Below are 15616 nucleotides of genomic sequence, written 5' to 3' on the forward strand. Positions count from 1 at the left end.
AAGTTGCATTTAACCGTTAAATATTTCATTTACTCTCGTGAAAAAAAACAAAGTAGCGAAAATCATTTCGAATGAAAATGATCAGAATAATGTAGAAAAAAATTGAAAAAAATTTCAGAGTTTTGAAAAAGAATTATACGATTTTTATAAGTTAGGTAAATAATCGTTTCCAAGTTTCGCACGCGACAGGTTACGAAAACCAATGAGAAACGACGACAGTTGATCGCGAACCAATCAAAGCGAACGGTGTAACGGGTATAAGCGTCACCGGGTGCTGACCTTGGTGGCGCTTGGCTGCATTCACGGAAGGCGCCCGAAAACGCTTCGGAAAAAGGCATCGGGGGCAGCGCGCGTTCGTGTCGCCCATTGTTATCCTCGTCGCGTGTAATGGCTACCGCAGAGTTTGTTGACGGTACTCGGTCTGATTGTTTGCGCTACGGCCTATCCTGAGCCACGGTACGCGGCGACGTGGCCCAACCGGACGAGAATAAAATCGAGAGGAATCGTACGCCGCGAGGTACCGCCAATTTTATGCGACCGAGAAACCCGCGCTTCGTGCACCAGTCGCCGCAGCCGCCACCGCGCTTGGACGACATGATCTGCGCGGGTCAACGCTGCTCGTTGACAAGCGTGTAACAGAAAAACTGGTACCGGGACATCCACGAGGTGCGAGATATCAACGGTGTTGTGACTGCCGTGAATTTTAACGGAATATAACGTACCAAGGAAGCGCATTGAAGCTCGATAATCGATCGCCATTGATTTTCCGTCGCGACCACGGCCCAACCGACACGAGGAACTCGTTCTCGGATGTTGTATAGGACGATAGACCGAAACCAGTTACCAAGGTATTGCCTTCGTCAGGATTAAGTGTGACCAGCTGCGCGGCATTCCGCGCCGCAGTCATGGCAACTAGAAGATCATCCGTTTGGCAGCCAGACATGTAACCCGCGGCGCCCGTGTAGACTATCACATGTGAGTATCGTGTGTCTCGCGGTTACCTCTCGAGCCTCGATCCCGTCTCGTTTTCCTTCGATTTATCCCGCTGTGCGATCTACGTTGAAGTCATTCCTTTCTACCTTGATGTGGCTTTGATCAGGGGGGGATCAGAGTCGACATGCTGGGGTATGTTTTATTTCTGTTTAACGAATGCCTACTGATTGTGCAGGGTCAAAGGCAACACATCAATGGCCCTAGAATCAAATGGCAACAACGTGGTGTGGTTGAACACAACCCGTCCTGATCAAATACAACAGGTATGCACCTTGTATACCCACAACTGACATAAAGAGGAAACTAGTTTTCTCCTGCTGGTATTTGTTCGCTTTTCTTGGACGTTCGATGCGTATTAAAGTATATCACCGTACGTAGAATGTCTACCCAAACAACGCATTGTAGAATGTTATTGTTTTTGGAAGGAGTGTTATACAAGTATCGTAGTACCTAACGATAACTACCGTTCGACAGAGCCAACCGATCGAGCAGCCAGTGAAGTGTTCCATGTTTACTCAAACCGAGCAAACCAATAGTTTTACTCAGACGGAGCAGAGCAATTCGAGCTACGGCGATCAGAGACAGGTTGTTAATTATTGAAATATTCACAGAGATGGGTTCTCATGTACGTTACAAAGTACAAAACATTGAATTGTGTAAATAAACGTTTGCAGTAATTATTGTTGAAAGGGCTTCAAAATATTTTATTGTTTTCCAATTGCTCTGCAATAAACATTTGTCGTTATAGTGTTGTTTACTCTCTTTGAAGAATTATATTTACCTGTCTCTGTAGTAAAGTATATTGGATGTAACGATGCGATGAATTATTGCTTAGTATTTATTTTCAGCAGCAGGCAGCAATGTTTGACCCTCAACAAATACAGCAGCAGCAAGCTGCGCAGGGTCAACAGTCACAGCAACAGCAACAACAGCAACAGTCTCAGCAGATGTATGTTACGACAGATAAGAAGGAGGACAAATCCCAGCAGCAATCGGCTACTGCAGAGTTCCCTTTCTATTACAATGTCAACATGCTGCAAAAGGTTCAGACAAACGCAGTGAGCACAATTGGTGCAATCACTACAGATGACAAAGGTTGTTATCGTTTTGATGTGCAACCTGTTGGTTACAATACATTACTGAACCAGATGAGTATTGCGGCTGCTACCAACGCGACCTTCAAATGTGACCTGTGTGGTTTAGTCTTTGGACACATGAGCTTACTGAATCATCACAAACGGATTCACAATACAACGCCTAGTAATCTTCAACAACAACCACAGCAAGTTGTTGTGCAAACACCAACAACAGTTACTGTTGCAACTACACCAGAGAGACCATATACCTGTGATATATGCGGAGCATGCTTTGCCCTACCAGGAGAATTGAAGAGCCATAAAACAAATATGCACCAGAAACCAAAGGTGCAGATTTGCGAAGATTGTGGTAGCGAGGATCCTTGCGAACATCATCCCACTAAAATGAAAAAGAGTATGTTTTATCAGTCTTTTACTATAAAAGGGGTATTCTAAAAATTTGGGCAAACTTTAGCTTTTTTTCAAAATCATGCATGTAAATCTATCAAATTTTGTCAAAAAAAAATTATTTCAATCTTTCCTTGAATTTTACACGTGGTTTTAAACAAAATCTAGAAAGTAAAAGTATTCAGGACGCATATCTATCGTGAATTGTACAAAATGTTTTTACAAATTGCATTGTTTACCTGACGTCCGCAATCACGGTAATCAGTGCTATGTAATCTAATATGATAAGTACTGTTTTAACATGAAGCTCGAGTTCTTGAATACATATATAAAATAAGAAATATCTTTTCACACATTACGTTTTTAAAGATTATACTTTAATACTTTTTTTTATACAGAATTTAACTATTTCCTATATTAATTTTTTGTATCTACATCTACGAAAAAAATTAATTCCGCTCGCTTATTGTACATTGTGATACTTTTTAAATAGCGTATGTAAAAACTGCATGAAGGAGATGTAAATTTAAATAGAATTTTATGTTCACAGCTATCAAACCTGGTCATCATCCTGTAAAACGAAGGGGTGTTACCAGTGTTACCAAGTGTCACAAGTGTAATGGTACAGGAATAATTTTTATTGGTAAGTAAAATTTATCGCTGCCGTGCTTCACTCAGACTGAAGAAAAATGTTTGTTAACGTGATACAATACGGCGTTGTTTTAAAGTGATATGCCCTATGAGGACATAAATATTTTTCAAAAAGTTCGAAGTTTCGAGATGGTGATGAAAAACATTTTTCTTCTCGTCTCATAATCATCTTTTCCTCCTCTACTTGTATCATTTCATTACTGTCATGATCGTACATCGGGCGGTGTATGGTAGGTAAACACGACGAAAAACTAGATTCCGGAATCAGTTCCCTCGCAAAGTGTGGTGGCTGCAAGGCGACAGGCCGCATCATCATAGGAAGTAAGTCGGAAAAGTTACAGCCAAAAAGAACACGGGATTTGTATTACGTAATATATCCCATGATCATCCACCGATGATTGGGGCCGGCCGATGTTGGATTGCTAAAACCGTTTTGACAATCCAATGGGGAAGAATTAAATCCCTTTAAAATGTCATTTCATACGAAACAATAGTTACGATCGTTGAATAATATTCATTCTGCATTTTTCTCATGAACTCGTAAATTCATACAATATTTAATAAACATCAAAGTTCGCTTTTCGTACTTATAACAGGGAAATACACGTACCACATAAACTTATTACTAGTAAGCTTCTTTTAATATTGATAACGGTTTTTTTACATTTGTTTGCATGCTGTTGATCGTGAGTAGTACAAAATTTATAAGCGTTTGCTAACTTGATTTTCATTATGTTAAAAAGACTTAAATTTGTTGCGATATATTTCGTTTCCTTTTTGGTAGAACAGTCGATATCTAAATTTAAGAATTATTTGCATGGAATAAAATCTCCCCTAAGGGACAGTTTTATAAATTTGATTTATTAATCTTTAGCATTGTTTGGTATGTAACAGCTCTTTTAAATTTCAGTTCACTTAGTTCCTTTTCTATATCACGATACAGACCTTGAAGAGATCATTTTAGTATTTTCAACATAGCTTAATCATTTAAATGACAATACAAAACTAACCAGTTGGTAACATTTGATTCCATACCTCATTTTTACCTTCCGTACTAATATTCGTAACCCGCATGTTCAGACTTCTACATAAATGTATTCACCTTTACTGAGAAAAACTAATTATATATCGCAAAACGGTTACTCAACTGCATAGAATTTTTTCGGATGTGTTGGGAAGGAAAACTCTTTCAAAGAACCATACACAATCCAGTGGCACACGTCTAAAATATTCAACGGATCATCTCAGAGCACATTCTTTTGTAGAACTGGCCCTTTGAGGAAAACTAAGAATTTGGATGTATCTTTAATTACAGGTGGCAAACAGAACAGTCAAAATCAGGCAGAGAAACCGTTTCATTGTAATGTGTGCGATGGAACATTCTCCCGATATTCGTCACTGTGGTCCCATAAGAGACTTCATTCTGGGGACAAACCTTTCAAGTGTGATATTTGTGGCTTAGCTTTTGCAAAAGGTGATTAAATACAAGAAAAAAAAAAAAAATTGATTTTCGGTAACTTATAAAAATGCATCACACACGCTTAAAATATTCATTTTTATCGTTGCAGCTGCTTATCTGAAAAATCATGGACGAGTGCATACTGGTGAAAAACCATTCAAATGCAGTGTTTGTGGTATGCAGTTCTCGCAAAGTCCTCATTTAAAGAATCACGAAAGAATTCATTCTGGTGAACGCCCCTATCAGTGTGAAGTGTGTGAAAAAACATTTGCCAGACATTCGACCCTTTGGAATCACAGAAGAATTCATACCGGTGAAAAACCTTACAAATGTAGTATATGTGGTTCGGCCTTTAATCAAGCTACACATCTGAAAAATCACGCGAAGGTCCATACTGGTGAAAAGCCACACAGGTAATTACGATTTCCTCCGTATCTAGTGTTTTAATTTTTTTTCTTTCTTTTTTTCTTTACTGATATTTTAATATAATCCCAATATTATTGTACCTGTTTTTTTATGTCTATAGTCTGTATGGACTAGTGCTGTGCGTGATCGCAACAAAATGAAACGATCTCGTAAAACGTCTTAGACACGATTAATCGTTTAAACGTCCATTTATATTGTCGATAAACTGTGCAAAACGACTGGATGGTCGGAGCACATATCGATAGTGTTTTATCATTATTTATAATTATTTATTAATACATACATACAAAACTCAATGGCCCAATTATGGTTTACATATAATAATATTGTTCAACGCAGATTTTGTTTTGCAATATCCGCTGTGATCGTTACAGAGTTTGCCGTCCCAAATACGAATCTCTTAATACATTTTATATAACCGAATTAAATCCTACATAGAAAAGTTTGACATTTATATCTTCAAAATGAAGGCTCATTCAATGAAAGTCTTTTAGGGTTCGCGTAATGATTTTCACGTCCGTATCATGATCACATTTATAATCACGATATGTCCTCCCTTGATACCGTGTAACATTTATTGAAAATATTTTTTTCGTAAATATTAGAAATTAATTATTGGAAACAAATTTTTTTTTTTAGTTGAAATGGAATAATTTGACCTTCTCTTTTAGATGTGATATATGTGAGATCGGATTCTCCGATCGTTTCGCATTAAAGCGTCATCGTGCAATTCACGAAAAGTACGGTCAAACAGCACGGAATCAGAACACGAACAATGCAAATAACGCACAGCAACCGAACGCGAGCAATCAGCAGCAACAGCAGCAGCAGCAGCCCCAACAAGCGCAGCAAGGTCAACAGGTTGTCGTGGTGAATACCACAACTCCCGTTACCGTCAGCCAAGGTCAAGGGCAAGCGGTAATGCTCGAAGAAGTCTACAAGTGTCAGGTGACCTTCCCAGAGCCTAAATGATTCAGCTAGAGAGTACCTTTCAGGAGCTGGTAAAGGGGTTAATTTTTTAACCTTTTTAAAAAAAATAGAGCGAGAGAGAGAGAGGGAGAAAACAACAACAAATAGTAATTAACATTGAGAACACGGTACACAACGCGTGCGTGCGAGAATGTAAAGACGTGGTACAACAATTTCGAGACAAGTTTCCAGGAGCGGCTGTTTGCACGCTATTCGTGCGGAGATTTAGGTTCTGGTGGGTGGATATGGTTTTGGTGTGGACGCAGTCGGGGTATACGTGAACGAAATTGAAACGCATGAGAAAGGGTATAAGAAGAGAGAGAGACTTAGCAATATTTTGCGTGAGCGAGTAATTTCCAGGTGACTCGGAAGAGTACGGGGCTCGTTGAAAATCGAGAAAATCATTTTGTGAATGGAGTTACGAAACGGCATTGGAAAAAGGGAAAGGATGAGTGAGATGTTCGTTTTATATTTTCTCATTCGAAGATAGACGCGTTACTTAGAGAGAGAGAGAGAGAAAAAAGAACCATCGACCCCGGATTGAATAATAAATCTCGTTTGTTCGAACGATAATTGGTAGTTTTTTTTTAATTGATTTACGAATCAATTTAACATATTTAGTTTTCGTTTTGCTTTCTTGTGTTTTATGGGCAGATCGTTTCGCATGATATTAACCCTGGAAAGACTAGATCGTGGGAAGCATGCCAAGTCCACCAGTCGAAGAATCTTACAAATATGCTATTTCTCTCGTGCAAAATATTTATTTGTCATCTTCTTTTATGTTCTACTACGAAGAATCCAAATGATACAGGTTGAAATGTTTAAAATATATTCATATTTAATTCTCTGGTACATAATGTTCTCGATCGGGGTTCCAATAAAGACAATCCTAATAAATTTATTATTTAGTTCGAGTATTAATTAATACTTGGACGTTTAAATAATCAAAAAGTAATAATTTTGATAAATTAAAACTTATGCAACAAAGAGTTAAACTGATGCTTCTTTCAGACTATATTATGTTTTTCATTGAATTTTTGGTAATAGTTTTAAAAACTACAAAAAAATCAAAATTAATCAAATCGATTAAGAATCATTGCCTCAATATGACGGCTCGTAGCTCAGTCTTTCTAGAGTTAATGGAAACGAAAACAAAGAATTGCACTTATAGATTTATTGTCGAGGTTTCATCATTTACTCGAACAATAACGTGCGATAGATCGAAGTAAATCTTTGGCTAGGCAGGAAGCGCAGTAACCCTAACGCTCTAATACATGGCAAAATTACGCATAGCAAATGCACATTTTACTAACGGCGTGGCGAATGTTTTTGAGCGAATCTGAAATACACGCGGCAACATAAGGAGATCAACAAATCCGTTCCTATACGTCTGAACCTCGGCCCTTTCTCAATTAATTTAAGTAGAAAAACAATAATACAAAAATAATCAATATTAATTTATGTTATTTTTATTGTCTCTTACTTTTGCTAATTGGAATTTAATAACTGGATAAAGAACAAAGAAAGGAAAAAATTGTAGATGATTTAATCGTTAAGAAAAGAAGCACCATCTATATGCGCGTTCTCTACGTTCAAACGGAAGTCGTGGTGCGAAACGATATCGCGATTTGAGCGAGCCCTCTTCCGTCCAGTCATTTGGGATCAGAATAAAAAAAATTGCGTTTATTGCAACAACAACGACCATGATATAGATTCAGGGATGGGCAAAATGTATCGCAAATATATTCGAACGACGAACACCTTACTAATTTGTATTCTGTTTGTAGTCGAACGCTTGAAAGTATTTGTATACGTTGTGTTCGGTAGCTATTAAACTACTGAATATACTTTTATTCATGTTCATCGTCGAATGTAAAATACACAGGTACTTTATAATTGGTGGGTCAGTGAATATTTATAATTTCATTACATATTTTTGAAGGATTGATAAACAAAATTCATACATTTCTAAATCGTTTATAAGTAAATAATTAAATTATTAAATTTCTAAACAATGTTCAGAGTATTTAAAGTACTAAATACTTTATTAATATTATATACATACAATTAGAAACAACGATGTATTTTTTATTCATCGGTGAAAGTGAATATAAGTGTTCGTTACTTAGATAACGTATAAAAAATTATACATCCGGTATTTGATGATTTAATTTATCAGTGAAAATAATTTTTTCGTTAATTATTAGTGAACATTTATTTTATTGTCTGAAAAAATAGCCACCCCCTTAATTTGTGCCTGCAAGCAAGTTATAAGAGTATTTAATATTCGACAGCATGAACGAATACAAACTACAAGCGAGTATCGATGTTTGATCAGCAGAGAATACATGTATTAAGTTGTCTATCACTTGTACTAAGCCATGAATACATATATTCGATATTTTAGATGTATTTCAATTACAAAATTATTCAAACTGTGCCCGTCCCTGTATAGAAGGACATTTAAAAAATAAATAAATAAATAAATAAAAAGAAAAAAAAGAAAAAAAAGAAATTGACGACAGGAACGACGCCCCACGATGAAGATTTATATCTCACCGGAGCTGCAATAATTAATAGTGAATATCGACGAGCAGACTAATCTGTTTTATAATTTTAAGGCCGTGAACTATATTGAATATCAGTTAACTAAATAGTTGCTAGTTTGTAAACGGCAGTTAGCTAATTAGATTATCTATACATATACATACAATTAATTTTTATATCCCCACTTGTTAGGAAGCGACTGCGCGCGCTGTCGCTGAAACTACTTCGAATAATGATGTGAATCAGAGATATCTATTCGGTTATAATAAGAAGAAAAGTATCAATGGTCCCACAGCCCCGACTGGTCGGTAAGCTGTGGGTGTCGACGATACGGTCATGATGCACTCACACCATTTGAGGAGAAAGAATCGCTGTTCCTCGAATATCATAGTCGTCTAACGTTGTTTTCCGCGATCAGGCATTTTGTTCCATCTTTGACCTTCGTTTGTTTTATTTCTAATTGAAACTTTGATGGTAAACAATAGCTTTTCGAAATTTGTCGGAAAGTGTTATCGTTAAATCCGCGAGTAAAATAGATTTCATCTTATTGACTTGCCAAACGATGTTTTTGTACGAGAGGAAAGTAAAAAAAAAAAAGAGAAACAAATAAATCAATGTTAACAATAAACTAATCTTAAACCGGGGGAGGGCCGACGATGACTCGGTGATGTCCCAAATCTCTTTTATACAGTGTACAAACTGGCTATTAATCACGAAGTATTACGAAGCAGAACGTTTATCTAAACAGATGTGATCGAACCTTGCAGCATCGATCGTTTAAATCGGTTCTCGAGGTTTATTACGCGAAGAGTCTAGAATTTTTCTTTTGGGGGTTTTCTTTGTTTTTATCGATATAACTTGTAAAAATAAAGATATGCTAATTACGTTTAATTTACTTTTAATGTGGTCATAATACCTGCTACAGTATTTCTCGATTAGATTAGATATTTCTTTCGATGTTTAATCTGGTTTTCGTTCGCGTGCCCGAGCCTCGTGCTTGGGCGGCGTGTCGAAGCGACGAACAGCATAAAAACTAGTTCCGTTTTTTTCTCTTTTCCAAGACTGAGTGGCGCTTGTCTCAGCTTGCCAGTGCAATTGTTTCAATTACGATCAGGGATGGGCAGCATGTATTTCAAAAGTTTATTTGATTTACGAATATCGCGTGAATTTAGATTTTATTTGTAGCTGAACGCTTGAATGTATTTGTGTATGCCGTATTCGGTGGTTGGGCGACTACAGAATACACAGATATCTTGTATGCGCAAAATACTTCATTCGATTTCAGTATTCGATACATTTTAACTGATTGACTGCTACCTAAATACTTTTAAATTTTGTTATAAATGTTCTTGACTTTAGGAGTAATACAACTATTCGATATTTCTATTTGTTACACTATAATTTGAAAAAATGTCAAAGTTATCCCTAGACAGTGAAAACTGATGTGTGACAGTCAACATGTTAATTTGAGTAACGAATAACGAATATGTAAGCCACGAATAAATTTTTATAAGCATTGTAAAATGTAAGTCATGGTCGTGTGTATATTGTATTAGCGTGATATTTGCTCTTTAAATTTTTCTATAAATAAATTACTTAAATGATTTAATTATGTATTCATTGTTTGTACAAAACTTATATATAAGTCATTATAAATTTTGTTACACATTCTGAATCAATTCTGCATACACTTATAAGTGTATCAGTTTTGCTGTTTATTAAAATTTAAGGAGCTTTTAGAATGCATTAAATACATTTCTGTAAACAGAAATTCATGGAACCCTATATACAATTCATATATTTGTTTATTTAGGAGTATATAAATGTTTGTAAAAAACGGTAAATTAATCAAAGACTTATACAAAATTCAAACATTTATAAATCGTTTATAAATAAATAACGAAATTTGTATATTTCTACAAAGTTGTTATATTTATAAATTTATAAATTGTTTATAAATAAATGAATTCGTAAATTGCCAAACTATTTCCAAGATATTTATGTTCTTTAAACATTTATAAATATTCTATATTATTTCAAATTCATTTGTTTATAAAAAATATGAAGTGCAAAACGCAATAATACTATATACACAATCTGAAACAACGATATATCTTTTATTGATCGGTGAACTGAAAACTGAATATGTATAAGTATTTCTTCCCAATCAGATACCAAATACAAAATGGTGTATCGGTGTTCGACAATACAGCGAAAACAAATTACGAGAATATTCAATATTCGAAAGCACAAATGACCACAAAATACAATGTTCTAACGCTAAATACATATATTCGGTATTTTCTATTTATTTAAATTGCAAAATCATTGAAATGTGCCCATCCTTGATTACGACACACGACGAATGTAACATGGTAGTCAATGAAGAACACTAACGCTTGAATCTTGCATTGTTTTTTATCGTATTTTTGTTTCCAGCCACTTTAGTCCGTACAATTTTGACGTAGCAACATGTATAGCAGGCACTCGGTAGGTCAGGGTGTCTGATACACGATATCGCCTCTCTTATTTCGCTTAACGGCACTTTTGAAGAAGCAGTGTTTGTAAATATTACTAATTATACGATGTCCCCAGGTCGAAGAGGAGGGCTCTGACCGTTACGTTTTACGAAGCGACTCACTTTCGTTCGATTAACCGAGTGAAAGCATGAAAACATAGTTCTTAATCCGTTGGACACCGATGAATCGCATTTACCACACACTTCGTCGTAAAAATCCAAAAAATTGCGCTAGCTTACATGCCGTCAAAATAATTAGAGGATCGCCTGATTCGGAGGAGACTTCAACGCCCAGTAAGGTATCCAACTTTAAAGGCCCCGTATACGATAGAAATATTATTAAAATACAACAAACTTTTCCAGCATGCTTGGCGGGTCGTTCTGAACCGAAAAGGTCGTACACACTATGGATCTATTTCCATCTGTTATCGAGCTGTGTCAGAAATCAGATACACGTATTTACAATGACACGACAATCTTCTTGTTTTATCTATGTTTTGCTTTTACAGGAAATCTAAAGAATATTGCTCAAATTGGCGGCCTTCCATCTGCAAATATAGCCCTCTGTTCCATTGTTGCAATGAACCACCGCAATTGTGATGTGCGATTCTTGATGTCTGTTGCACCAGCCTGATGCACCATAGCTGTTAATCTACGACTATTGTCGGAACGAAATCAACTTGCCGCTCAAGGCCACCGAGGAGCTCTCCTCACCACACTGGTTTGATTACCCCTCTTTTCATTTCGTTACATAAATCGTGATTGATAGACAGGAAGAGTATATTTGCAGACCAACGTTGGGCAAAATGTATTAATAGAAAGAAATGTTTCAGTTATTTATTATTTTGTGCCCCCTTGGTTTGTAAGGCGATTTCCTCCCGCTAAAAGTTGCATCCCCCCACTTTGGAAAACACTCAGCATTTTGTACTTTTATTGCTCGATTGAAAAAGGTACAGTACTGTCTCTTTTCTTGCGATCAAACTCGAAACTGGTCAAACCTAAACGGGCCGTTCGAAGAGGATGTGATGGGATACAAACACCGGGCCAGCAGGGTTTTAATTAGCACAGCTTCCGGTTACTCGAGTTGAAGAAACGGTAAACATTAGTGTAGGTGATTCCGTCGCAAGTATCCCTAACGTAGATTGATACAGTGAAGCGAGGCAGTACTGTGATCAAATAAATAAATAATTAATTGTTGCCCAACTATGCTGCAAACGTTTTCTGTTTCTCAAACATGAAGGTAAGTTAAAAATGGGAGTTCGACGCGATTCGCGAAAGAGGAAGTGGCTTTGAGTGGCTAATTAAATTTGATTCGACTATAGTCGCAACGCAGAAGTAAGACTGAGCGCCGTAGATCATCGACCAACGCTCATCTCAATAACGGATGGAAGTAAATTCGTATTGTACCATTGATCTCTATTCAGAATGACTTGCTAAACGCACCGAGAGTTCTCTATACTTTGTTAATCTCTATTTAAGATCATAGAATTCTTTCGTATTGGAGATCCAGTTCCGTTATTTCAGAATTCTCCGGAAACGTAATTTTCTAATTATTTTGAGCGGCATAATTTCTACGAAAACTTACATTGTCGTCACTTTTATACCAGAAACCATCGAGCCCTTTTTTTCGTGAATAAGAGAATGAGAGAATGAAAATATGAGAAAATGAGAGAATGAGAGCGAAACGCACTTTTATATATTGTACCTACGTTAAGAGACCTGCCAATGAGAGGTCGATGGGGATTGTAAGTACGAAGTACTAGGTAAATAAGTAATTTTAGGAATTGCGTCGTGAAAATTGTCGAAGGAGGCACGAGACCGTTTGCGAAACAATACCAGTAATTATCATGACGTTAAAAAAAATAGTGATTCATTGTTTATATAAATCGTATCACTTTTTTCCCAAAAAAATATCCTAAAGTTGAGTACGGTCATGGAATTTATTACAGATTTTTCCAATGGCAAAGCAATCGATCTTTGAGGGTATAGATTTATTTTGTTCGCGATCACGTGACTCCTTACAATTTTACCACGCACTTAGTTAATATACTGCGGACGAAACAAAACAATTCGGAGCTTCCATTTTAATCAAAACGCCTGGAAGCGTCTTCCTGAGCCTCAAGGGGAACATAATATGTCCTAACTTACCCGATTTATCAAAACTTCAGTTGTACATAAGCTCACACGAATTGTGATCGTCGAAAGAAAAGAAAAGATTTATTTTCCTGCGTCACATCTTTCTTTGGTTCTCCAGAGTTTGAGGGTCGAGGTTTCAGGGTCATTACGCAGCTCAAATCCCCTGTAATTACACGCAGAACTTCGAAATGCTGGAAAAAAAAACTGTCTGCACGAATTTCCGGCCGGAAATATTTAGTGCTCTTAAAACGTTCGACCCTTTTAATCGCATTGATTTCAGAAGGACTGACGGCTTAACGATTTGTGCACGCCATTCTCGTTAATTAATCTTTATCTGGATTCATTGGTCTTCCCTCGAACGACACCTTCCGAATTTGGCTCTTCTTGCGCTAATATTTTAATAATAAATTCAATATAAAGACAGCGTACGCTAGCTGAAATATTTGACGAATGAATTGTCCAGGTAAGGATTAATCTGGATGTGTCGGGGCGAATTAATACGTAAACTTTGTATAAGTAATGTATAAGTCTAAAAAAAAAGTGTACAGGTTTCTCGTCCGTGCTCGAAGAAAGATGATTTTTTGTACAAACTTTCCTCGTCGCCGCAGACTCGTTCCATTCGCGACGAAAGTGAAATCGAGTTTTCGTTGCTTTCGATTCTGTTTCTTTTTCTTTTGATAACGATGTTCATCGTCTAGCCAAACACAGAGAAAGAGACGTAAGAACGAAACGAGGTGGGGAAAAAATGAGTATACACATGGTATACGGTAAAACACGAAGTACCGCAAATATTTAGAAACATATTCGTAATTAAAGGCGTAGAGAAGGAAACCCATGAATAGACCTTAGACATAGCGTGCAATTTTACGGAGTTTCTTAATTAAAACGAAGAAGGAAGCTAATGGAGGAGAGAGAAAAAATGGGAAAAATATGCAGTCCTATCGTGACGATATAGATTAATTTTTACATGATACACGTTGTATGGGCAATAATTGCTGATCATACGAATTTTTGATAATAAAAAACACGTTCCTATTAAATTATCTGTTCATTGTCGTATTGTTAAGTCTTCAAAGCGATTAGAAAGACGGTATCTTTGAAATAGACGGGATAGAAGGAGTAAACTTGCTTTCTTTCTTACGAACGAGATGTAAGGAAAGAGTCGAATGGCCTCTTTGTAAGATAAGCAGAAACCGAGACATCCTACTTTGTGGAAAGTAAGAAGAAGAAGAAGGAGAAAAGAACGAAATGACGTAAAGTCTCGTAATTTTCTATCATGACGACAAAATGGGGATAAAAAAAAAAAATAAGAGAAACATTGGTAAATGCGAATAACGACGTGAGACTGTATATTTAACGTAATTTATTTTCAGGGTATCTATCGAGATATTTTTTCATTTGCCATTGTAAAAATTTTTGGAAATCTACGCACTTTCTATAAGCTACTGTAGGATTGTAAAGTTATACATAAAAAAGAAAATGAAATTGTAAGATGAAGACGAAGAGAGAAGAATAATCATTATTTACGTCCTTTCGCAGAGGACCTCGGATCGTCGGTATTCTCATCGTTAAAGCCATAACAGTACCGTAAATGTTGGCCCACAAATGTTATAAATGATTGGTGATCTCGCGATATGCTCGTCGGTTGCCACGGGAGAATACCGAGGACAATTTTACGGAGGATGTAGTTAAACGAAAACAAAAAAAAGAGACGATTACTTTTATCATGTAACACGCTACCAGACGAAGAGAATGTATTTCGCGATGCGTTCTTTTAAAACTTAAGTTTCAATCTTCCGTTTTCCTTTGGCTTCAACTTCCGCGAGGTTTTTAATTGAATTAAATTGAAAACAAGAGTGAAAAGAAAGTTTAAAAAATGTTTCAGTTCTGAACAATGTTGCTGGCAGAGAGAGAAAGAGGATTATTTGCAAAACGGAGCTAAAATAGTGACGAATAGCGCGCGGTGGTGAAGCCACTGTGAAGAAACTTATATGCGTGTATACACACCGTTTTGTATGAAGGAACAGTCGTAAAAAAGAAAAGATTGTCACTTTAGATTAGTCTGCTGTCAATATAACTAGAATTATAATTTTGAATGTAACATGTATCATATTGATTATTGCCTAGATAAGAAAACCGTACCGATTAAAAGTTAGCGCACGATTATATCAGACATTAGGTATAATAATAAATGATGTCCACTGGACATTTTCATTTTTGAAGACTCACGTGAATTTTATTTAGTATACACGTGCATATGCGGGATTGGGGCGCCTAAATTGTGACAGCAAATATTCTAATTTTAATAGTTTCAATAGCAACTACGATTTTGTTATGTTTAAATCATTTAAATAGTCATTTTTGTAGGTCGATATTGCATCTGTTGTTTTTCCCGTCCAAGTTAGTTATATTTCTACTTATGTTTATTTTTAA

General features: G+C 36.3%; 1 protein-coding gene across 7 annotated transcripts; it reads left to right on the forward strand.

Annotated features, from left to right (window-relative positions):
• The first annotated feature begins 354 nt into the window (after positions 1 to 354).
• LOC122405208 (zinc finger protein 184) lies at positions 355 to 13993 on the forward strand. 7 transcript variants are annotated; one of them, XR_006259748.1, is made up of 10 exons: positions 355 to 975; positions 1169 to 1256; positions 1468 to 1578; positions 1842 to 2484; positions 3028 to 3120; positions 4444 to 4602; positions 4697 to 5000; positions 5685 to 5961; positions 11125 to 11341; positions 11411 to 13993. XR_006259748.1 is itself a non-coding variant. In XM_043409758.1 (9 exons), coding segments are annotated over exons 1-9 (1737 nt in total). In that variant the 5' UTR covers positions 355 to 973; the 3' UTR covers positions 11185 to 13993. The 7 variants fall into 7 exon arrangements, 6 of the variants coding, with proteins under 6 accessions (XP_043265693.1, XP_043265694.1, XP_043265695.1 ...); XM_043409758.1 differs by having other exon boundaries at positions 11125 to 13993; XM_043409759.1 differs by having other exon boundaries at positions 1845 to 2484; positions 11125 to 13993.
• The last annotated feature ends 1623 nt before the right edge of the window (positions 13994 to 15616 follow it).

This window comes from Colletes gigas, unplaced genomic scaffold (genome assembly GCF_013123115.1).
Source record: "Colletes gigas isolate AHSC1104 unplaced genomic scaffold, ASM1312311v1 Colletes_gigas_Sc00004, whole genome shotgun sequence".
NCBI lineage: Eukaryota > Metazoa > Arthropoda > Insecta > Hymenoptera > Colletidae > Colletes > Colletes gigas.

Bases quoted from the DNA above. Each gene is read 5' to 3' on its own strand.
- LOC122405208 (XM_043409758.1), top strand. The intron at 1,579-1,841 runs GTTGTTAATTAT...ATTTATTTTCAG, and splicing joins GCTACGGCGATCAGAGACAG to CAGCAGGCAGCAATGTTTGA. The intron at 3,121-4,443 runs GTAAGTAAAATT...CTTTAATTACAG, and splicing joins TACAGGAATAATTTTTATTG to GTGGCAAACAGAACAGTCAA.